This window comes from Hyperoodon ampullatus (assembly GCF_949752795.1).
Source record: "Hyperoodon ampullatus genome assembly, chromosome: 2".
In the NCBI taxonomy this organism is placed as follows: domain Eukaryota; kingdom Metazoa; phylum Chordata; class Mammalia; order Artiodactyla; family Ziphiidae; genus Hyperoodon; species Hyperoodon ampullatus.
Genome location: NC_136915.1, coordinates 36,358,334 through 36,383,889, shown reverse-complemented (window position 1 = coordinate 36,383,889; position 25,556 = coordinate 36,358,334). Strand labels below are relative to the sequence as shown.

At 43.4% G+C, this 25,556-nt stretch overlaps 1 protein-coding gene across 1 annotated transcript in view; it reads right to left on the bottom strand.

The window, feature by feature from the left end:
- The window catches only part of CFAP57 (cilia and flagella associated protein 57), a gene marked incomplete at both ends in the record, with an annotated part of 77,172 nt that overhangs the window by 46,379 nt on the left and 5,237 nt on the right, over positions 1–25,556 (bottom strand). The window contains 7 exons of the mRNA XM_079696851.1: positions 3,498–3,611; positions 4,311–4,476; positions 5,265–5,404; positions 15,599–15,751; positions 18,764–18,971; positions 20,952–21,238; positions 22,628–22,944. Of these exons, the coding sequence (XP_079552977.1) occupies positions 3,498–3,611; positions 4,311–4,476; positions 5,265–5,404; positions 15,599–15,751; positions 18,764–18,971; positions 20,952–21,238; positions 22,628–22,944 (1,385 nt within the window). The remainder of the gene's footprint in view (positions 1–3,497; positions 3,612–4,310; positions 4,477–5,264; positions 5,405–15,598; positions 15,752–18,763; positions 18,972–20,951; positions 21,239–22,627; positions 22,945–25,556) is intronic.

Genomic DNA, 25,556 nt, shown 5'->3' with positions numbered 1-25,556 from the left:
ATATGCTGACCTCCTAGAACAAAGTTGGAAGTATTTGTTCTTTTTTTTTTTTTAATTCTCTAGAAGAGTTTTTTCAAGATTAGTGTCATGTTTTCCTTAAAATTTGATATACTTCTCCAGTGATAGTTTTCTTTGTCAGAAGGTTTTAAATTACAGATTCAATTTTTCTAGGAATTTGTCAGTTCGTCTATGTATTCACATTTATTTGCATAAGTTGTTCATAATATCTTCTTATGATCTTTTTTAATGTCTATAGGACCTGTACTGATATCCCCTTTTCATTCCTCACATTGGTTACTTATATCTTCTCTCTATCTTTTTTTCCCCTTAATCAGCTGTGCTAAAGGTTTGTGCATTTTGTGTTTTCAAAAAATCAAGTTTTGTCATATACCACAATGTTCCTTGCAGCTCTATTTACAATAGTCAGGACATGGAAGCAACCTAAGTGTCCATCGACAGATGAATGGATAAAGAAGATGTGGCACATATATACTATGGAATATTACTCAGCCATAAAAAGAAACAAAATTGAGTTATTTGTAGTGAGGTAGATGGACCTAGAGTCTGTCATACAGAGTGAAGTAAGTCAGAAAGAGAAAAACAAATACCGTATGCTAACACATATATATGGAATCTAAAAAAAAAAAAAAAAAGGTTCTGAAGAACATAGGGGCAGGACAGGAATAAAGACTCAGACATAGAGAATGGACTTGAGGACATGGGGAGGGGGAAGGGTAAGCTGGGAAGAAGTGAGAGTGGCACGGACATATATACACTACCAAATGTAAAACAGATAGCTAGTGGGAAGCAGCCGTATAGCACAGGGAGATCAGCTCAGTGCTCTCTGACCACATAGAGGGGTGGGATAGGGAGGGTGGGATAGGGAGATGCAAGAGGGAGGGGATATGGGGATGTATGTATATGTATAGCTGATTCACTTTGTTATACAGCAGAAACTAACACACCACTGTAAAGCAATTATACTCCAATAAAGATGTTAAAAAGATAAAAATTTTTTAAAAATCAAGTTTTGGCTTTGATGATCTTCTATTGTATGAATGTTCTCTGTTTCATTAACTCCTGCTCTTATCCTGATGATGTCCTTTCTTTTGTTTTCTTTGAATTAATTTGCTGTTCTATTTCTAATTTATTGAGCTGGATGGTTATATCACTGATTTTCATCTTTTTCACTTTTCCAATACATGTATTTAATGTTATAAATTTCCCTGTATGCATGGCTTTAGCTGCATGCTCCATCTATATTTTCTTTTGTTTTTTCTTGCAGTATTACACATGTAAGCCTAACATATATCCCTGGTTGGAGACAAGTGTTATAAATTCTTGTAAAGTGATGAAACATGGCTGCTCTCCTGGGTTGGTGAGGTAGGGCCTCCTATGGGAGTGTGCATGGTCCTGGAAAGAGCATCACATTCACCTGGTGTGCTTTCCTCTGCATCTCCACAGTCACACTGTTGGAGCTGAGGAAACACAGCAACTCTCAGTACTGCTTGTGCTTAACAGCACTTTTGCTTATGACCTGTTAATTGCTAAACTCAGTGGTCACTTTTTAGTATTCACATCCCACTCTCTGACATTTAATACCACTGACTACTTTATCCCTTTGGAAACCAGTTCCCTGGCTTCTTTGATACAATTCCTCGATTCCAGGTTCTCTTTGTACTTCATCTGCAGTCTCTCTCTTCTTTACCAGTCCCTTAAATGTTGGTCACTCATCTCCTGCCCAAGATCTCAGATTCCACATGAGCTCCTGGTGATCTAATCTATGCCTCTGACTTCTACTGACTACCACCTAATCCCCTGAATTGGAATTTTTAGCCCTGACTTCTTTCTGACCTCTGCACTCATATATCACACTCCAGGACACATCAAACATAACGTGTCCAAAATGGAGCTTAATATCTTTTTTCTCTCTGTCCCTACTACTAAAGCCATGGTTTAGTTCCTAGCTCCTCTTTCACCCTCATTTCCTAGCTGATCTCCTTCACTCCAACTTCCCTCCCCTCTAATCCATCCTCAATACTGTTTGGAGAATTATCTTTCTGATACCATTACTTCCTTTCTTAAATCCTTCCAATTGTTTCTCATCATCTACAGACTAATGTTCAATTCCTTGGCATGGCATACACACTCCATGGTGCAGCAAACTTCTCCAGCTCCTCCTTTTATCACTCTTTAAATGTGCCCTATAAACCACAAACCACCATCTTATTCTATACTCCCATTCCTTCATCTACAACACACCCTGCTGCTTAGAATGCTTTTCTTTTCCCATTGCTTGTTCTCTCCAACTTCATCTGCTGACTTCTTACCTTTTCAATCTTTAGTCTCTCCCTTTTCTGCATGCTTCATATCTACTTTATCTTCAGGAACTACTGGTTTTACTTCCTAAATATCTTTTGAATCCATCCACTTCTTCCTATTGGTACCACCTCCATCCTGGTCTAAAATACTAATCATTTATCATGTAGATGACAATCTCCTTACCATTTCCATCCTCGTCCTTTTCAATACAATCTTTATTCTGCAGCCAAAGTACTCTTTTAAAATGCAAATATGGTCACATCATTTCTTGTCCTAAAAGTCTTCAATGATTTCATGGAACAGGAAGGATAAAGTATAAAATCCTTAAAAGGCCTACAAGGTTCCATGAACAAGGTTCCATGAACTTGGGTTGCTGCTAACCTCACCAATCTCATTTTCATTCCTGATACCTATGCTTCAGCCTCACAGATGGTTCCTCCTATACCCTTAGAAATCTCCCATCTCAGGGTCTTTGTTTATTTATTTATTTTGGCTGCTTTGAGTCTTTGTTGCTGCACATTGGCTTTTCTCTGGTTGCGGTGAGAGGAGGCTACTCTTGGTTGCGGTGCGTGGGCTCTCATTGTGGTGGCTTCTCTTGTTGCGGAGCATGGGCTCTAGGCACGCAGGCTCAGTAGTTGTGGTGTGCAGGCTTCAGTAGTTGTGGCTCATGGGCTCAGTAGTTGTGGCTCACGGCCTCTAGAGCACAGGCTCAGTAGCTGTGGCACACGGGCTTGGTTGCTCTGCGGCATGTGGGATCTTCCTGGACCAGGGCTTGAACCCATGTCCCCTGCATTGGCAGGCGGATTCTTAACCACTGTGCCACCAGGGAAGCCCAGGGTCTTTGGATCTCTATCTGCAATGATTTTCCCCACCAGCTCTGTCTGATTAATTCCAACCCACTCCTTAGGACCAAGCCTTTGTGAACGTCCCAGTTTCCCTCATCATGCCCACTCCTCATCATTTCCTCGCATAACAACCCATATTTTTCTTTCACTGAGTTTACTACAGTTAGTACTTAAATCTGTCTGTGCATTTGTTTTATTGTCATTTCCCCCAACTAGACAGGGACCTTCAAGGGAAAGGAATCACTTCTCTTTTGTTTACTTATACCCCATTGGCTAGCATGATGCTTGGCTCTGTGTCCTTGTTTCCTTGGACACTGTGCACTCACTTACCTTCCCTGTGTGTCCTTTCAGATTCGAGACGTTCTCCAGGCTGGTGGTGGAAAAAATGTGAATCACATTCCCATTGACTGCAGCAAACAGGTGACCTCCATTGCTAAAGCAACACTACCAGGAAATACAGGAAGAGAGCAAGAATGAAAGACAGAGTAGTCTATCTGGAGGTTACAGTTGAGTTCAGGGTGAAACCCTGCGTAGGATTGGGAATCAGGGAAAGGTGCAAATAGGACTGAGAAGTGGCTGACATCTTCACTTTAACTATTCCTGTAGCTCATATTGGCCAAGATGCTGACACTACCATGTGCACGAATCATGAAGGTGCTTGGATCAGAGAATAGAACACTCATTTTGTCTGCAGAAGAAGTTTCAGAACAGGGGAGCAATTCCTCAAATCACTGTCTTGATTCCACAAGTCATCTCAGGGGGAAATCTGATGGGCTATTGTCTCTCCCTGTTGCTCATTTTCCCTGGCCCCTCCCAATCGCCAAACTCGCATTCCTAGCTGTGACTCCGATTCTGTGATAACTTTCTTTTTAATGCTTTAAAAAAAAAATTACTCACAGTCACAGAGAGGACTGATCACAGGTGAGATCTCACATGGTTTGTTTCAGTGATATATTTTGGTGGGCATAAAAGAAAGAGGATAGAACCAACATACTCAATAAGTTTGGTGGGAGAATTGGATTTCTTTTTAAGCCACCAGAATTCTCTAAGACAGTCTGGTCCTACCTCCCCAGTTGTGCTAGTTCTTGATATTTCAACTCTGGCTTTCCAAGAAACTGGGCCTTTATCTCCAGGAGTTCTTACCTCTTTGCACCCTCTGACAGAGTATTCTTTGAAAGAACGTATATCATCAATGAGTAGATTCATAAGGCGTAGTTTGTCAGCAAACCCTACTACAATGTAGTGTCCAGACGGGTGAAGGCTGATTGTATAAGCTTCTTCTTGGTATTCCTTAAATAGTTCCAGGGTGCTGTGAAAAAGATAAATTATTGAATATAAGTCTAGCCCACTGAGTTCCTCAAGTCCTCCATTGTATCTGGTACATATTTTTATCCTAGCGTTTGAGATACTTTAGTACTTGCAATTATTGGTGCCTCTTTTTCTAGATTTTGGTTACTTGAGGATAGTGTCCAGCAATGAGTATGGCAAGTAGGGGGACTGAATATGGGGTTGTCTAGAGATGTTGAAGGCACAGCTCCATTTAGATTTCCAAATCAGAATTATTGCACAATTTTTTTTCCAGCAGCCCCAGCAGCTATATACAAGAGCAAAGAAGTTACGTTATGGGGCCAGTCTAGGCTGGAGATTCTCAAGGAAGCTATGCCAGGAGGATAAAATCACTGGGAGCTGAAGGTGGTTGGGGCAGTGATCTGGATTCAAAGGGCGAATCAATGGTCTGGGGAGCTCTGTGGGACAAAAAGCAGGTCTAGTGGGGGTGAGGGGATAGGAAAGCTAGAAGGACACAGGAGGGTATGTAAGGACGGGAGGTATTGGGATGTTTCTTTATGTCACACGTGCCAAGCATGGTGTCTGGCACGTAGCAAGCACTGAATAAAGTATAAAGTGATTTTCTAGCTCATGCAAGAGTGAAAAGTAAAGAGAATAAGGTAGTTTGACTGACTTGATTAAAAAAAAAACTTTTCCAACTGAAAGCTTCTAAGTAATTAAAATTTCAAACCTCTAATTAAAATAATTCGCATGGAAAATTTAACAACTGAAATCGTGCATATCACAGTAGCAAAGCCTTTCATTCCTTACTTTGATTCGTAATTCCAGATGCGAACAGACCGATCCACAGAGCAGGTGGCAATGAGGGGTTTGCGGATGCAAGTAGCTAGACCGGTGATGGATGCTGAGTGTAACGGGTACATCAGATACTCAAAGTGGGCAGGCTCCCCCTGGAGAAATCATACAGAATGAGATCGGGCAGAGGAAGCAAAAGGCTGGTAATGCACTCCAGCTCTCATTACTACTTATGGATGTTAATTAGCCCAGATGCATAGAAATCAGGCTGTGGGCAAACTGCTTTAACATTATGCATATTTTCCTATACCATTATTATTTTAAAACATCATTTTAATGGCAATAAAGTATTTTATTCTATGAATATACCAGAATTTAATTTATCTATCCTTCTACTACAGGAATATTTAAGTGGTCTCTGATTTTTGTTAGTTAGGGGTAACACTAGACTAAATATTCTTACATGTAAGTCTGTGTTCCTCTCTGATTACTTCCTTAGATACTGTAGGGTAAGTGCCTGACGTTAAGCTTTTGAGTCTCAAGGCATCTATTTCAAAGGACATCCATCTTGAATAAACATATTGCCAGTTGTATGACACAGCTACCAGCCAAATAATCTGCCAAGGAATTAAGCCATCCCCACCCTTGAAGACCCCTTTTGCAGGAAGTCCTGGATAACTTAAATAACTGACTTCTTGAGTGACCCCACTTTTCTCTTCCTGTGCCCTAATTCTCACTCTCATGGCTAAATGACCATTAAATAAATAGTGAACTCGCAAAACCCTAGACACCCCACCTTCAAACCTTAATAAGTGCAGAGACCCAGGTCCACCTCTCTCTTTACCCATGGCCTCACTGTGTGGCCCTTGGGCTTGCTCTGTACCCTCCAGGACCTGTGAGTAAGAAATCTTGTTCCTCAAAGTTCCCTGATGGTTTTTGATTAAGTACATCCTACAGTCACAATAAGAACCAAAGGGCCAGTCAGGCCACAGCATTGGCCCTGGTTGGGGGAGTGTATGTGGGGCCTTTGCTAGGAGTAATACAGCCCCCGGGGAGTGCCTCCGGCATTCCTAGCTGATGGCATCACCATCAATAGGTTGGGACCCACACAACAGATATATTTCTAGAAGTGGAATACAGGGCAAAATGGTGTGAATGATTTTCAAGATCTTAATGAGAACTCCCAAATTTCTCTGCAGAGAGACTATGTTACTCCGCAAGCAGCAGCAAGGAGAGTTGAGTGAATGATTTTAAGTTAAAATTTATCCTATTGCACTGCTTGTGTAGATTCCAGGTGTCTGTCATCAGAGACATTACACGTGGGACACCTGAATGAGGGGTGATGACTGGGGAGTTTAATGAGGTGTACATACTTTGTTCACAAGCCAAGGCAAAGGCTGAGCTGGAAATCCCCTCAAATTCAGATGCTTCCCTTCTCTACTGTGTCAGAAAGAGGTGCTGGGCTGGGGTGGGGGTAGGCACAGATTATTCCCATTCTTCTCCATCTGCTTCCCCTTCTTTCTCCAATATCTTCAATCTCGCTGTCTCTACTAGTACATTTCTACTAGCTTTTTTTTTTCTCCCCTGAAGGATGAGCAAGAACTAGTGTGGGGAAGGGGACAGTATAAGAGTGCCCCAGGCAGAGGTAGGCGCATACTGAAGCCTTTTGGCAGAGGGAACATGCAGACTCATGGTGATCAGAAAGGCCAGTCCTATCAGGTGGAATGATGGGATGGGGCTGCAGAGGGCAGCCTGGGCCAGACATTGCCCAGCCCTATGCACCGAGTTCAGTTCTTCTCAGAGCACCAGGAAGCCAATGAAGGATTGCAGCTGTGATGACGGTGGAGGTGGTGGAGGATGTGTATTTTGTGATAACCATGTCTGGGATTTGAAAAGATCACTCTGGCAGCCAAACAGAATATAATTCAGGGGCTGGAGGGCAGAGTGTACATGCAGAGACAGGCAGGAAACTTTTCCAGCCTGGGAGAGAGAGTGGAAACACTCCCCTCCACAGAAGGCCCCACTCTCTGGTCTAGTTCTCTCCTCCCCACACAGCCTTCCTTCTGAGAGGCCCTGCCCACCAGCAGGGAGAAAAGCTCTATGCAATGAGCTCACCCCTCCACACAGAGAAAGTAGACAGACTGGAGATCCAGCCATCAAATTAGTCCTTTCTAAGTCCTTGTGAATGAAGTCCCCCCAGGTGAAATGATAAAAATGTCTTAGTTTGGGGTATACAACATAATGACATATATTAGCCGACAAGCTTTTAAGTACACTCAAATCCCTGTTATGTTAAAACAAAAGCAATTCTCTCTTTTCCGCCATGTCTCTGCACCTCATTCTATGAGGCCAGCATTACCTGGGTACCAGAAGCAGATAAAGGCATCACAAGAAAACTACAGAGCAACATCCATTATGAATGTAATTTTTTTAAATTTAATTTTATTTATTTTTTTATACAGCAGGTTCTTATTAGTTATCCATTTTATACATATTAGTGTATACATGTCAATCCCAATCTCCCAATTCATCCCACCAGCACCCCCCACCCCCTGCCACTTTCCCTCCTTGGTGTCCATATGTTTGTTCTCTACATCTGTGTCTCAATTTCTGCCCTGCAAACCAGTTCATCTGTACCATTTTTCTAGGTTCCACATATATGTGTTAATATATGATATTTGTTTTTCTCTTTCTGATTTACTTCACTCTGTATGACAGTCTCTAGATCCATCCACGTCTGTACAAATGACCCAATTTCATTCCTTTTTATGACTGAGTAATACTGCATTGTATATATGTACCACATCTTCTTTATCCATTCATCTGTCAATGGGCATTTAGGCTGCTTCCATGTCCTGGCTATTGTAAATAGTGCTGCAGTGAACATTGGGGTGCATGTGTCTTTTTGAATTATGGTTTTCTCTGGGCATATGCCTAGTAGTGGGATTGCTGGGTCATATGGTAATTCTATTTTTAGTTTTTTAAGGAACCTCCATACTGTTCTCCATAGTGGCTGTATCAATTTACATTCCCACCAACAATGCAAGAGGGTTCCCTGTTCTCCACATCCTCTCCAACATTTGTTGTTGGTAGATTTTCTGATGATGGCCATTCCAACTGGTGTGAGGTGATACCTCACTGTAGTTTTGATTTGCATTTCTCTAATAATTAGTGATGTTGAGCATCTTTTCATGAGCTTCTCGGTCATCTGTATGTCTTCTTTGGAGAAACGTCTATTTAGGTCTTCTGCCCATTTTTGTATTGGGTTGTTTGTTTTCTTAATATTGAGCTGCATGGGCTGTTTATATATTTTGGACATTAATCCTTTGTCCATTGATTCGTTGGCAAATATTTTCTCCCATTCTGAGTGTTGTCTTTTCGTCTTGTTTGTAGTTTCCTTTGCTGTGCAAAAACTTTTAAGTTTCATTAGGTCCCATTTGTTTATTTTTGTTTTTACTTCCATTACTCGAGGAGGTGGATCAAAAAAGATCTTGCTGTGATTTATGTCAAAGAGTGTTCTTCCTATGTTTTCCTCGAAAAGTTTTTTTTTTTTTTTTTTTTGCGGTACGTGGGCCTCTCACTGTTGTGGCCTCTCCTGTTGCGGAGCACAGGCTCTGGACGCGCAGGCTCAGCGGCCACGGCTCACGGGCCCAGCCACTCCGCGGCATGTGGGATCTTCCCAGACCGGGGCACAAACCCGTGTCCCCTGTATCGGCAGGCAGACTCTCAACTACTGCGCCACCAGGGAAGCCCCTTTGAAAAGTTTTATATGTCCGGTCTTACATTTAGGTCTCTAATCCATTTTGAGTTTATTTTTGTGTATGGTGTTAGGGAGTGTTCTAATTTCATTCTTTTACATGTAGCTGTCCAGTTTTCCCAGTACCATTTATTGAAGACACTGTCTTTTCTCCATTGTATATCCTCTCCTCCTTTGTCATAGATTAGTTGACCATAGGTGTGTGGGTTTATCTCTGGGCTTTCTATCCTGTTCCATTGATCTATATTTCTGTTTTTGTGCCAGTACCATATTGTCTTGATTACTGTAGCTTTGTAATATAGTCTGAAGACAGGGAGTCTGATTCCTCCAGCTCTGCTCTTTTTCCGTCAAGACTGCTTTGGCTATTCGGGGTCATTTTTTGTCTCCATACATATTTTAAGATTTTTTGTTCTAGTTCTGTAAAAAATGCCATGGGTAATTGGTTAGGGATTGCATTGAATCTGTAGATTGCTTTGGGTAGTAGAGTCATTTTCACAATATTGATTCTTCCAATCCAAGAACATGGTATATCTCTCCACCTGTTGGTATCATCTTTAATTTCTTTCATCAGTGTCTTATAGTTTTCTGCATACAGGTCTTTTGTCTCCCTAGGTAGGTTTATTCCTAGGTATTTTATTCTTTTTGTTGCAGTGGTAAATGGGAGTGTTCCCTTAATTTCTCTTTCAGATTTTTCATCATTAGTGTATAGGAATGCAAGAAACTTCTGTGCATTCATTTTGTATCCTGCAACTTTACCAAATTCATTGATTAGCTCTAGTAGTTTTCTGGTGGCATCTTTAGGATTCTCTATGTGTAGTATCATGTCATCTGCAAACAGTGACAGTTTTACTTCTTTTCCAATTTGTATTCCTTTCACTCCTTTTTCTTCTCTGATTGCCATGGCTAGTACTACTAAAACTATGTTGAATAATAGTGGTGAGAGTGGACATACTTTTCTTGTTCCTGACCTTAGAGGAAATGCTTTCAGTTTTTCACCATTGAGAATGATGTTTGCTGTGGGTTTGTTATATATGGCCTTTATTATGTTGAGGTAGGTTCCCTCTATGCCCACTTTCTGGAGAGTTTTTATTATAACTGGGTGTTGAATTTTGTCTAAAGCTTTTTCTGCATCTATTGAGATGATCATACGGTTTTTATTCTTCAGTTTGTTAATATGGTGTATCACATTGATTGATTTGCATATATTGAAGAATCCTTGCATCCCTGGGATAAATCCCACTTGATCATGGTGTGTGATCCTTTTAATGTGTTGTTGGATTCCATTTGCTAGTATTTTGTTGAGGATTTTTGCATCTATATTTATCAGTGATATTGGTCTGTAATTTTCTTTTTTTGTAGTATCTTTGTCTGGGTTTGGTACCAGGGTGATTGTGGCCTCATAGATTGAGTTTGGGAGTATTCCTTCCTCTGAAATCTTTTGGAAGAGTTTGAGAAGGATGCATGTTAGCTCTTCTCTAAATGTTTGATAGAATTCACCTGTGAAGCCATCTGGTCCTGAAATTTTGTTTGTTGGAAGATTTTTTTTTTTTTTTTTTGCGGTATGTGGGCCTCTCACTGTTGTGGTCTCTCCTGTTGCAGAGCACAGGCTCCAGTCGCGCAGGCTCAGCGGTCATGGCTCACAGGTCCAGCTGCTCCGTGGCATGTGGGATCTTCCCAGACCGGGACACGAACCCGTGTCCCCTGTATCGGCAGGCAGACTCTCAACCACTGCGCCACCAGGGAAGCCCTGTTGGAAGATTTTTAATCACAGTTTCAATTTCATTACTTGTGATTGGTCTGTTCATATTTTCTATTTCTTCCTGGTTCAGTCTCGGAAGGTTATACTTTTCTAAGAATTTGTCCATTTCTTCCAGGTTGTCCATTTTATTGGCATACAATTGCTTGTAGTAGTCTCTTAGGATGCTTTGTATTTCTGCAGTGTCTGTTGTAACTTCTCCTTTTTCATTTCTAATTTTATTGATTTGAGTCCTCTCCCTCTTTTTTTGATGAGTCTGGCTAATGGTTTATCAACTTTGTTTATCTTCTCAGAAAACCAACTTTTAGTTTTATTGATCTTTGCTATTGTTTTCTTTGTTTCTCTTTCATTTATTTGTGCTCTGATCTTTATGATTTCTTTCCTTCTACTAACTTTGGGTTTTGTTTGTTCTTTTTTCTCTAGCTCCTTTAGCTGTAATGTTAGATTGTTTATTTGAGATGTTTGTTGTATCCTGAGGTAGGACTGTATTGCTATAAACCTCCCTCTTAGAACTGCTTTTGCTGCATCCCATACGTTTTGGATTGTCGTGTTTTCATTGTCATTTGTCTCTAGGTGTTTTTTGACTTCCTCTGATTTCTTCAGTGATCTCTTGGTTATTTACTAACATACTGTTTAACCTCCATGTGTTTGTGTTTTTTCCCCTGTAATTGATTTCTAATCTCATAGCGTTGTGGTCAGAAAAGATGCTTGATATGATTTCAATTTTCTTAAATTTACTGAGGCTTGATTCATGACCCAAGATATGATCTACCCTGGAGAATGTTCCATTTGCACTTGAGAAGAAAGTGTAATCTGCTGTTTTTGGAAGGAATGTCCTATAAATATCAATTAAATCTCTCTGGTCTGTTGTGTCATTTAAAGCTTGTGTTTCCTTATTAATTTTCTGTTTGGATGATCTGTCCATTGGGGTAAGTGAGGTGTTAAAAGTCCCCCACTATTATTGTGTTACTGTCAATTTCTTCTTTTATAGTTGTTAGCATTTGCCTTATGTATTGAGGTGCTCCTATGTTGGGTGCATATATATTTATAATTGTTATATCTTCTTCTTGGATTGATCCCTTGATCATTATCTAGTGTCCTTCCTTGTCTCTTGTAACATTCTTTATTTGAAAGTCCATTTTGTCTTATATGAGTATTGCTACTCCAGCTTTCTTTTGATTTCCATTTGCATGGAATATCTTTTTCCGTCCCCTCACTTTCAGTCTGTATATGTCCCTAGGTCTGAAGTGCATCTCTTGTAGACAGCATATATATGGGTCTTGTTTTTGTATCCATTCAGTGAGGCTGTATCTTCTGGTTGGAGCATTTAATCCATACACGTTTAAGGTAATTATCGATATGTATGTTCCTATGACCATTTTCTTAATTGTTTTGGGTTTGTTTTTGTAGGTCCTTTTCTTCTCCTGTGTTTCCCACTTGGAGAAGTTCCTTTAGCATTTGTTGTAGAGCTGGTTTGGTGGTGCTGAATCCTCTTAGCTTTTGCTTGTCTGTAAAGCTTTTGATTTCTCCCTCGAATCTGAATGAGATCCTTGCCTGGTAGAGTAGTCTTGGTTGTAGGTTCTTCCCTTTCATCACTTTAAATATGTCATGCCACTCCCTTCTGGCTTGTAGAGTTTCTGCTGAGAAATCAGCTGTTAACCATATGGGAGTTCCCTTGTATGTTATTTGTCATTTTTCCCTTGCTGCTTTCAATAATTTTTCTCTCTTTAATTTTTGCCAGTTTGAGTACTATGTGTCTCGGCGTGTTTCTCCTTGGGTTTATCCTGTATGGGGCTCTCTGCACTTCCTGGACTTGGGTGGCTATTTCCTTTCCCATGTTAGGGACGTTTTAAACTATAATCTCTTCAAGTATTTTCTCGGGTCCTTTCTCTCTCTCTTCTCCTTCTGGGACCTCTATAATGTGAACGTTGTTGCCTTTAATGTCCCAGAGGTCTCTTAGGCTGTCTTCATTTCTTTTCATTCTTTTTTCTTTAGTCTGTTCCACAGAAGTGAATTCCACCATTCTGTCTTCCTGGTCACTTATCTGTTCTTCTGCCTCAGTTATTCTGCTATTGATTCCTTCTAGTGTAGTTTTCATTTCAGTTATTGTATTGTTTATCTCTGTTTGTTTGTTCTTTAATTCTTCTAAGTCTTTGTTAAACATTTCTTGCATCTTCTCGGTCTTTGCCTCCATTCTTTTTCTGAGGTCCTGGATCATCTTCACTATCATTATTCTGAATTCTTTTTCTGGAAGGTTGCCTATCTCCACTTCATTTAGTTGTTTTTCTGGGGTTTTATCTTGTTCCTTCATCTGGTACATAGCTCTCTGCCTTTTCATCTTGTCTATCTTTCTGTGAATGTGGTTTTTGTTCCACAGGCTGCAGGATTGTAGCTCTTCTTACTTCTGCTGTTTGTCTTCTGGTGGATGAGGCTATCTAAGAGGATTGTGCAAGTTTCCTCTTGGAAGGGACTGGTGGTGGGTAGAGCTGGCTGTTGCTCTGGTGGGCAGAGGTCAGTAAAACTTTAATCCACTTGTGTGTTAATGGGTGGGGCTGGGTTTCCTCCCTGTTGGTTGTTTAGGCTGAGGCGACCCAACACTGGAGCCTACCCAGGCTCTTTGGTGGGGCTAATTGCGGATTCTGGGAGGGCTCACACCAAGGAGTACTTCCCAGAACTTCTGCTGCCAGTGTCCTTGTCCTCACGGTGAGACAGAGCCACCCCCCGCCTCTGCAGGAGACCTTCCAACACTAGCAGGTAGGTCTGATTCAGTCTCCTGTGGGGTCACTGCTCCTTCCCGTGGGTTCCGATGCACACACTACTTTGTGTGTGCCCTCCAAGAGTGGAGTCTCTGTTTCCCCCAGTCCTGTTGAAGTCCTGCAATCAAATCCTGCTAGGCTTCGAAGTCTAATTCTCTAGGAATTCCTCCTCCCATTGTCGGACCCTCAGGTTGGGAAGCCTGACGTGTGGCTCAGAACCTTCACTCCAATAGGTGGACTTCTGTGGTATAAGTGTTCTCCAGTTTGTGAGTCACCCACTCAGCAGTTATGGGATTTGATTTTATTGTGATTGCACCCCTCCTACCATCTCACTGTGGCTTCTCCTTTGTCTTTGGATGTGGGGTATCTTTTTTGGTGAGTTCCAGTGTCTTCCTGTTGATGATTGTTCAGTAGTTAGTTGTGATTCCGGTGCTCTTACAGGAGGGAGTGAGTGTAATTTAAAAATCAGATAAGAACAAATGTTGGCAAAAATAGAGAGAAATGAGAACACTCGTACACAGCTGATAGTAATATAAATGGTGCAGCACCTTGGAAAACTATCTGGCAGTTCCTTAAATATTGAGTTACTACGTGACCCAGGAATTCCACTCCTAGGTATACACCCAGAAGGATAAAAACATATGCCTACAGAAAAACTTGTACATAGATGTTTATAGCAGCAGTATTTATAATATCTAAAAGGTAGAAACAGCCCAAATGTTCATCAACTGATGATTAGACCAACAAAAGTGGTACAGCCACGCAATGGAATATTATTTGGCCATGAAAAGGAATGGAGTGCAAGGGACTTCCTGGTGGTCCAGTGGTAAAGAATCTGCCTTCCAATGCAGGGGACGCAGGTTCAACCCCTGATTGGGGACCTAAGATCCCACATGCTGTGAGGCAACTAAGCCCAACTACTGAGCTCACACACCTCAAGGAGAGAGTCTACATGCCGCAAACTTCAGCGCCCACGTGCCCTGGAGCCTGCACGACAGAATTAGAGAGGGAAAACCCACATGCCACAACTAGAGAAAAGCCCGAGCGCTGCAACAAAAGATCCTGCATGCCAAGCACCGCAACGAAAGATCCTGCATGCCTCAATGACCCGACGCAGCCAAAAATAAAAAAGGAGTGGAGTACTGATACATGCTACCACATGGATGAAACTTAAAAACATTGTGCTAAGTGAAAGAAGCCAGTCCCAAGAGTCCACATATTGGTATGCAATGTTCAGAAAAGGCAAATCTATACACACACAAGACAGTAGTGGTTGGCTACAGCTGGGTGGGAGGCAGATGGGATGGTGGGAGCATAATAGGTAAAGGGCATTTTTTTTTTAAGTGATGAAAGTGTTCTAAAATTGATGGAGGTAATGGCTGCACAACTCTGTGAATATACTAAAAACCATTGTATTGTACACTTTAAATAAGTGAATTGTATAATGAATTATAACTCAATACAGCTGTTATTTAGAAAACCACCACTACTGAGAAAGATATATTAAAATCTCTTATGATTGTAGGTGGTTTATTTTCCTTGTTGTTCTGCCAAAGTTTGCTGGATATATTTTGAGTCCATGCTATTAGGTGCATACAAATTTAAAACTAATGTCTGCTTGATGAAGTGAACCTTTTATAAGTACAAAGTGATTCTTTTTATCTTTAATACCGTTTTGTTGCAATGTCTGCAGTGTATTCATACTGGCTTCCTTTGTTATTTAAAAACAAAAAGCAATGATAAACCTTTACATATATACATCTCTGTGCACAGAAGCAGGTATAGCCGTACATTAAATACCTGAAGTACACTTGCTTGCTGGGTTAAAGACAGGTACAATTTAAATCTGAGAGACGTCTCCAGGGTGTTCTCCAAAGAGGCTGCAGCAATCACATTCCCGGGCACCCCTCCCCCCGCCGCCCAGGGTATCGGAGCGCTCCTTACATGGACAACTTGAAATCTGAGTTTCTTTTGCTCTGTTATGAAGTGGTGAGTGAGCCTGCACTCAGGAATTGGATTAAAAATTTCCCACATGGTGACCAGTCCCCGGGTTGGAAGGAAGCGCTGCTGGGAGACTCACCTTGCTGATCTCCGTCAGGGACATGGTGAAGCTGTAGAGCTGGTTCTTGCTGGTGCTGGCAATCAGCGTTTCCTCGGAGGGGCTGAAGCACATGCAGAGCACGTCCTGTTTGTCTGACTGACTCGGGTCATTGCTCTGTGGGTCCACAGGAATCTGCCCAAGACACAGAACAGCGGTCAGCAATGCCCTCACATTGTCAGGGTGTCCTCGGGCTTTCAGATTGTCTCAGATACTATAGCTCATAGACTCCTGACCATGCTTCCTGGATCCTCCTCAGATGTGGAGAAGGGAGCGCTTGAGGGGCCTCCGTTTCTGTGGATTTCCTACTCACCTTTAAGTGATTAGTGGCTGAATAATAAGGCAGCAGCACAGGTGAAACTGATCCATCTGTACATCTCAGTTTGAGATCTCCCCCGCACAACCAGCGTTAGTCTAACCCCGACTCTCGCCCAGCTGTTGGGAGCCCAGTGTGGGCGCCCACCTGCACCAGGTACACAGTGTGTGCTCCAGGGCAGTAGAGGGGAAGGTGGCAGCCCTTCTACCACGTGGAGTGGGTGACAGGGCAGAAAGAAGAGAAGGGGTCACACAGCTTCTGCAGCGGTCTCAGGGGGCCGGGAGTTCCTCGTGGACATTATGAAACTAGATTTCCTTTTCCCTGCTATTTCTCTCCTTCCACTAACAACCAAACTTATTGAAAGGCTGGTCTACACATACCATCTCCACTTCCCTACCACCCACTCAGTTCTTAATTCCTTCTAATGTGGCTTCCACCGCATCATTTACTGAAACTGTTCTCATAAATATCACCAAAGCCTGATGCCCCTGCTCAGCCCTCATCTTCTAGGCTTTTCTAGAGCCTGCAGCAGTGACCTTGGCACCTTCCTCCCTAGAAGGCCCTGGCCTCCTGTGCTGCCCTGCCCCTGCCTGGAGTCCTGTCTTCCTATGTACCCCCTAACCCGTCCTCATGAAGTCTACACTCCCTGCCTCTCCAGAACAGCAAGGGCTCTGGGAAGCCCTCCCTGACCACCCTGGGCTGAGTGGGCCCTGATGTTCCCTCCATGTGCCCACAGCACCCAGGGTTCCCTCTGCTGTCACACGCATCACACTGTGTAAAGTAGAATGGGAGCCCGCAGACCGAGGACCACATCTGTCCCCACGCCTGTCTCCTGGTGCGTGGAGCAGTGCGTGACACATAGCAGGCGCTCAGTGACTGCGCGGTGTGGCCTCACGGTCCTCCCCCAGACAGTGAGGTCCACGAGGGAAGCGCCCATGTCTGATTCACCCACCGCAGGCCACACCACAGAGCCTGGCCCGTGATAGCTGCACGACGGACGTTTGTTGACTGAATGAGTGAAGGACCACACCTTCTCAGTGCCCTGCTGGATTCTCATCCTGTCTCGGTCTTGAAATTAGGAAATGCTAAGTTTTGTCCTCAGTTCTCTTTTTGGCTTTATATTTTCTCTCTCAGTGATTTTACCTAATATAAGGGTTCAGTGAAAACAATAGTAGTAAAGTAATTACAATAATAAATACTTAAAATAGTGAAAATAAAGCATTGACTATGTGCCAGATACAAGCCAAGCACTATGGGGGTGTGTGTGTGTGTGGTGGATATATCGATCTCACTCCCAAGGTCTAAACCACATATCCAACTGCTTCACTTTATCCTTGTATCTGGTCAAATGTCAACATCCCTCAGCGAGGCCTCCCCAGGTCACTCTCTCTAGAACAGAAGCCCCTCTCGCACCCTGTCCTTTCCTGGCTTTATTTTCTTCACAGAATTGATCTCATCCAACAATCTGTTCATATTTGTTTGTTTACTTGTTGACTGAGCTCTAAGGGCAAGTCTTAGTGTGGTTACTTCTCATCTGTATCCCAGCCCCGAGCATAGAGCCTGGCACATAGTAAACACTCAATAAATATTTGTTAAGTGAATAAACACACAAAAGAATGACCTGCTTTACAGGCAAAGTAAACTCACAGTGGTCCCCCCGAGTCCCCACCCACCTTGCTCTCACCTCCAGTTTTCAGGCCGTGGCATCCTTTCCCAGCATCCAGCACAGAGCCTGGGCATCTTCCCTGAGAGCTCCTTATCTCTGGCCTCCCGCATCTGCTCAGGGAACGTCCTACAGACTTAACCTTCACAAAGGCTCTTTCTGCTTCCCACTGCTGTGATCCTAGACCCCACTGCCTTTTCGCTTCAGTAACAAAAAAGCCTCAGAACTGATTCCTAACGGTGGCAATAATAACTAGTGTCATTTATTAAGCACAGGCACTGCATCAGTGGTTACAGAGATGTGGTTTAATTCTTTTGATAACCACAAGGGATAGGCTATTTCCTTACCGAAGAGACACAGGTTTGCTAGATTCAGCAACTCATGTGAAGTCACTCAGCCAGTAAACCTCAGAGTCAAGTCTAACTCATTCATTGTGTATTTAACCACTTCATATCCAATGCCCCCAAATCGCCCGCACCATGCATCACAGGCAGGTTACTTTTCTGAAGCATAATGCTTCTTCACTGAAAACAGGATGCCTGCCGATTTACATACACACTCCTCAGGCTGGCTTTGCCATCTTTCACCAGCCTTAGCTCCTCTTTTTCCCTTCAAGTGACTTCAGGTCCCTCCACTGGGCAACAGATGTCTCACAAACACGCCACCTGCTCCCTGTCAGTGATGCCTTTGCTTAATTTTGTTCCTTTCACCTGGAATTCCTGATCTGTTTCTTCCTGTCAAATGTTATCCATCCTCTACGACCCTTCCTCAAAGATTATCCTCAAACACCTTGAAGCCTTCCTGGTTCTTCCCCAACCAGATAAGCTCTCTCTCCACAACCGTTTGTATCACTTATTCCCCAAATATTTACTGAATGCTTGCTGTGCACCAGGTAGTTTTCTTGACATTAAATATCAATATACAGTACATTATGGGAACACTGAACTTCAAAGAGAAAACAGAATTTGCCAAAGCTCTCTCCCAGGAGTCAGATCCAGATCTCCCTAATTCTATACCCCAATTCTGTGCAACCCATCCTAAAACTCCCCTCAGGACAAATGGCTTAGCCCTCAGCCCCTCTCCCCACACCAGACGCCCTGTCAGTGCTCTGCTGCCAGAGAACAAATGCCAGTTGGACCCCAGTATTGCTTCTCCCTCCTCTCCTTACCCGGATTTCCCTGCTCTCACGGTAAAACTCCTTTTCTCCCATCTTCTCAAACAGTAGAACTCTCCCTGGCCCAGCAGAGCAGGCAAATCCCTTGGAATAGGCTGCGATGGCAGACACCTGGGGCAGGGACAGCTGGTGGTGGCTGCTGGCCATCACGACCTGCTTGCAGGAAGGGACTGGGGAGGTGATTGTTGGAAATTCGATCAGGCTGGAAAAGAAGACAGCATGTAAAGATAACAGAGACGATTCCAAGGAGATGAATCCTGCTAGGGATGAGAAAGAAGGGCTGTCCTTGGGTGTGGGCGAAACTAGTGTGAGCCCCTTTCCCACGGCCCAAATGCTCCCCTTTGGCTGGGAATGCTACCCGAGCTCCATGGAAGATGGAAAGTTATGCATTTATGTGGAAGTCTCACAAACCTGTGTGGTCACTGTTTTCGTTGTTATTATCATATTCATTTTGTTGTTTGGAAGGAAAAAAGTGGCTCAGAGGGGTTGTTTCCAAGATCACAAAATTAGTAAGGGGAAGAGCTGAGACTTGTTTTTCTTTGTTGTTTGTTTTGTTTTGTTTTTTGTTTTGGCCATGTTGCAAGGCATGTGGGATCTTAGTTCCCCGACCAGGGATTGAACCTGTGCTCCCTGCAGTGGAAGCGTCGAGTCCTAACCACTAGACCACCAGGGAAGTCCCAAGAGCTGAGATTTGAATCCAGGTTTTCATTTCCTCCCTGCCTCCCTTCTCCTTCCTCCCTTCCTTCCATTGTTTCTCTTTCATTCATTCACACGTTTTCATTCATTCATTCATTCATTCATATAACATTTACTGGAGTTACGCTGTGTTAACAGCTCTGTGAAACAATGGTAAATAAGTTGACACAGTTCCTGCCCTGAGAAGCTGATGGTCTAGGGGGCATGTGACAAGGACTGTTAAGGGCGGCTGAGTAGGATAGGAGCATCCAGTCAGCAGATAACAAGGGTTTTCTGAGGACAGTTACAGAGGAGGACCACCTATCTGAGATGAGCAGAGGCTGAGAGCTCCCAGCTGAGATGTGAAGGACAAAGAGGACTGTGTCAGGCATGTGTCTATGTCCAGGGGAGTGGGGTCGGGGTGGGGGCAGACCAAGCCCAGAAGCAGGAGAGTACACGAGGCATGTGCGGTAGACAGAGGCAAGAGCTGATGCTGCAGATGTAAAGAAGGGTCTGAGCAGCAGGGACATGTGGGCCAGGCTCAGGAGTCTGAGCTTTATTCTTGGAGCCCTGGACCCACTGAAGAATGGTGAACCCAGAAAACTGGAGGGCATATGGTCTTATTAGGAAGTTCTCAACATAATCACAATAAAAAAGGAGACGTCATTGGCATGGAGGGTGGTGAAAATGGGTGAAACCAAAGTCACTGAGGAAGAGGCATCTACAGTGTGCCATTGTGGTTGAGGGCTCAGGCTCTGGGGTCAGACAGGTCTGGGTTTGAATCCTGACCTGTCATTTAACAGTGCTGTGATACTGGGTGAGGCACTTAACCTCTTTGAGCCTCAGTTTCCTCATCTATAAAATGGGCATGATAATAATATATACTTTTTAGGGTAAGACTCAAATGAGGATATATAAAAAGTGCTTAAGGCAGTGTCTAGAACACACAATGGTACTTTCCAATATGGGTGAGATACGACTGTTATTGGTTGCAGTAGAGGCAAAATAGACAGCTCTATCCCGACCCCCTACTTTAGCCCATATGCTTTGTCAGATTGACCGACAACATTTCCTTGCACTTCCTTGTTGGTCTGGTGCCTCCCACTGAATTGTAAGGTCCTATGGACCTGTGTCCCCATCACCTAGCAAGATGCCTTGCACACTGCAAGGGCTTGGTGGACATTTATTGAATTGATTCAGTAAATTAGGCAGCCAATAGAAAACATATTTTTGAAAATCTGTTGTTTTGAAGACTAGTCATACTAAAATGTTTTTAAAATGAGGTTAGTTATAAAAATAAAAAGGATTGTATCTAGGTTACGGTCATAACTTTCTAATTTGTGCTTGAATATGGAAGAACACTTGAAAGGCAGAGGGAAAATGAAAAGCATTGATTTTTAAGGTAGAGGGGATAGGAGTGATTTTTAAAGAATGCTGTTTTCAGTGTAATGCTATTACCATGATGAGTATATTTTTCCAAGAGCTCCTGCCCAGAGGGCGCCGTTACCTCTCGGATTCCTGGATCACCCCCAGGTTCTTCATCTCGCTGGTGGGCTCCCTGACCATGATACTTGTCTCCCAGCGTTGATCTCCAGACTCAAAGAGGTAGAGCCGGCCTGTATCAGTGCCAACAACAATCTTGTCATCAGACACCCAGGTGTGGGCGAGATAGTTTTGGGGTTCTCCCCTCTGAAACTTAGTTTGCTTCAGGGTTCCCTGAGCAAAACGGAGAAGCTTAAACATCCCATTTCCAGTGACACAAATCTGAGCGTTATCCTGGGGATTGAAGCTCACCTGTAAAATGGGAAGGAATTAAAGAAAAAGATATATAAAACTAAACTTGATGGCATTATTTCCCATTTTACTAATTACGAGTTAGCCCAGGTAGCTCATAGGATCTTTTAAACATCACTAAATCATATAATTTTAAGACCATATTTGACAAGAGGACAGATCTATATACATTATATTTGTACAGCCCATGAGTCTTTAACCTAGGAAACCTTCAAAAGTCATCTGACAAAGGCCAAAAAGCAAGATGAGCAGGTCTTGACAATCACCAAACTCTGTGCCAGCAAAATGGAATGAAGCCTCACCTGGAAGCAGAAAATGAGGGTTTGGCAGGTTTATGTGCCTTGTTCAGGGTGAAGGAACCACATGTCAGGGACTAAACTTCCTTTATCTCTATCCTCATCCCAATGCGCAGTCATGGGCAGTCAACCTGTCACCTCCACTGGATGGTGAGCACCTGGTGGGGCTGTGGCTTTTTCATCTCTGTATTCCCAGTGCCGGGTTCAGAGCGGGCATCCGATGAATGTTTCCTGGATCAGTTTCAGAGGAGGTGCTCCCTGCTCTGAATAGGATGCCATATCATGCCTTACTGTGACCTGGGTGAAATAATCTTCAGGCTCTACCTGCCTTTGCTCTGATTCCATGATCAGCAAGCAAACTTCTGACTATTAATTTCATCTCCCAAGGACTCTGTTACCAGGGAGGAAATACACTGGATAAATGCTGTGTGTTCTGGTTGTGACATGCTGGTTCACAAGCCAGACTCTTGTGAGAATAACAGAGTCTGTGCCCGAGATGCTGACTAGCCAATATCTCTGAACGTGAACAGAACTGAGTGCTTGCACTTGGAAAACTGAGCACTAGATCCTAGACCAGGTTGACTGCTCCAAGAAAAGCCTCCTTAGGCCCCAACCAGCCCCCCGACACATCCTCTTCATTTTGCCCTCAAACCACGATAGAAACTTCTGCTCCCCACATAAGTGCGATTTCATGGACAGCTTCCTAAAGACCTACCACTTCACACCACCTTCCTGAAGTCTTCCCACTGTCCTGCAATGCTGCCCGGAAGAGGCCAGGATCAGGGAGAGACAGCAAATTTGATCAACCTGCCTCTGGGCTTGACCTGGGACCAGAAAGCAGTTCTGGGCCAAAGTGAAGAACACAGCCCCTGGAGTCAGGGAGTCCTGGCCCTGCTAAGTTCTTGGAGCCTCAGTTCCTTCATCTTTAAAACAGAGACAATAATTATGCATACCTTATATGGTGTTGTGAGGCAAATTTTAAAATGCATTTTAAGAAATTAGTACTATTCCTGACACACAGAAAGCATTCAATGAGGGACAGCTTGTACTATGTTTTAATAATTTGCACCATACTTGTCATGCTGGGTGGTACCTGGTAGACAGCATTGTTCTGAGTATCAGTTCTAACGATGGCCATTACTTTTTGTTTTTTCCACAGCCAATAGACAAGGTTTGACTCTGGAGGTGAGGTCTGGGTCAAGAGGTATTCGGAGTCTGGAGAAAAAGCCATGCAGATGAACTTCTGAACTGGGAAGTCAAAATTATTAAGGACTTTGCGCTTTCGGCAGGGAACGGCTGACAGTTCATAAATGGTGATGACGGGTTTTTCTTGCACAGTCTCGGAGATAGCGAGGTATCGCCGATTGGGACTGATGGACAAGGCCAACATGCCCTGACTCTTGTCTGAGCCTGCAAACAAAGGAGAGGAGCTGGTGAGGGGAGATCATGCATTCACCAAGATTCAGCATGAACCAGGCACCGTGGTGGGCACTGCCGAGGCAACAGGAGAAAAGTGCAGAAACGGGTAATTGTCAATCCCTGTGTCCCTCGGGGCAACTGTGTCTGTGCTACTACGAAAATAACTAGGATGGGCACCTCACTGAGGCCGTGGTGGGAGGAGAAGTCAGGGAAGGATTCCTGAAGGAAGATGAAGTGTGGCGGCGGGGGTGGGGGGCGCGGGGCGGGGTTGGGCACGTCAGGAAGGGCAAAGGTGTGGATGTGAGAAAGGGTATAGATGGAGGGGGAACTGCACATGGTGGGAGATGGCTGAGCATCCCCTGTGAGCCAGGGGTGACCAAAGATGGGTCTGGAGCATGCAGTAGGGTCAGATCAGAGGCCTTTATGCCCTGAGCAGTCAGCACTCAATACTCTTCCTCCACTTTCCAGGCTGGGATGCTAACCACTAGATTCCTCAGCCTCCCTTGCAGTTAAGTGATCTATGTGACATTCTGGCTGAGAGACAGATGCAGAGGTCTGCTGAATGGGCTTTATGGTAAAGCCCGTGCTTCCTTCGAAACCAGGAGGGATGCATTCTATCCATTTTTCAGGAATAAAGAGGCGATATCTGGTGGTCGAGCACTCTTCTTGTCCATGAGGTAACAAGCGTGAGAATGAAGGCCATGGGCCTCTAGAGAGCAGAGCCTGATGTAAAGATTAAACTGCAAATGCTTTATTTGGGTAATGTAATCAGGTCTGCATTATAATTTTCATGGGCCCTGGGCACTTCTGCTTTCATGGGCCCCTTCCTCCATTAAAATATGGTAAAAATTATACTTTATGACTCATTGGTTTCAAGAAGAATATAATCCATGCTAGATTCACTAGTATTATATTCATTTTTTCCTGACTTTAAAATAAATTAAAATTAAAATATTTTCTTGGGTCCCTAAAAGCATCACGGGCCCTAGGCTCTGCCTCACAGTAACTTGGCCTGATACAAGCCCTGGGCGGGGTGGGTGAGAGAGGCAGGGGAAACTGTGCTAGAAAGTGACACGATGGACTCCATGCTACTGCGCCACACAAGCCGCAGCAAGTTGGACCAGCCCACGGGCTTCTCTGGAAGGGCTGCAGAGAGTACCTGCACCTCTGAGAAGAACCCAGGGTTTGGGTCACTGAGAGCCTTGCATGAGAGTTTGGACTTTACCAGGGAGGCCAATGGGAAGGCCCTGGGAAATTTTAGGAAGGTCCGATGTGTGTTGTAGAAAGATCCCTCTGGCAACTGTATGGAAGACAATCCTGGAGGGAAGGAAACTTCAGCAGGTTATTTCAAAAACCAGGACACATGGCAGCAATGAGCAACAGGAAGGCAGTAGGGGCGATGGGAACAGGAGGTTAGAGAAATGCTAAGGGGTAAAACCAGGAGGACTCAGTGAAGGTGGGGTGAGGGGCTGATGGAGAGAGAGGAGCAATGAATGACATTTAGGTTTCTGGTTGGTGATGGGAGTGGTGGTGACAACTGGAATGGAACACAGGCTAAGGGAGCTAGGGGCCATGGTGAGGGTCACGTCCACTGTTTTTCACTGAAAATAGTCCATGCAAATATTTCTGATTTAATCATGCTTAGTTGCTTCCATTTTTTTATGATTTCATTTTTTTTTTTTTGCACTGAAGTCTTTAATCCATCTCAGGTTCATGATGATTCCCCTTTTCCAAACATCAATACCTAACTGGTTATCCCAGCACTAATTACTAATGCCACCTTTATGTTGTATTAAATTGATTTATCCATTGTATTCATTTATGTGTGTATTACTGGGTTCTGGGATATTTATACTAGGACTAGCTTATTTTTGTAATCATACTCTTATCATGTGTTTGGATAGCTGGCAAAGTAGCTCTTAAGGAAAGAGGGAGAAAAAAGGAAATGATAAATTCCATTCTGGATATACTGTGTGTGAGGTACATACTGCAGAACTTTCAGGTAAAGAGGTCTAGCAGGCAGCTGGATATGATGAAAGCTGTGGGAGATGTTTGGACTGAAATACAGATTTGAGATAAAAGTCATGGGGCTATAAGATATCGATGAAAGAAAAAAAAAGATGACACAAACAGATGGAGAGACATACTATGTTCTTGGACTGGAAGAATCGATATTGTGAAAATGACTATACTACCCAAAGGAATCTACAGATTCAATGCAATGCCTATCAAATTACCAATGGCATTTTTCACAGAATTAGAACCAAAAATTTTTACAATTTGTATGGAAACACAAAAGAACACAAATAGCCAAAGCAATCTTGAGAAAGAAAAACAGAGCTGGAGGAATCAGGCTCCATGACTTCAGACTATACTACAAAGCTACAGTCATCAAAACAGTATGGTACTGGCACAAAAACAGAAATATAGATCAATGGAACAGGATAGAAAGTCCAGAGATAAACCCATGCACTATGATCACCTAATCTATGACAATGGAGGCAAGAATATACAACGGAGAAAAGATAGGCTCTTCAATAAGTGGTGCTGGGAAAACGGGACAGTTACATGTAAAAGAATGAAATTAGAACACACCCTAACAC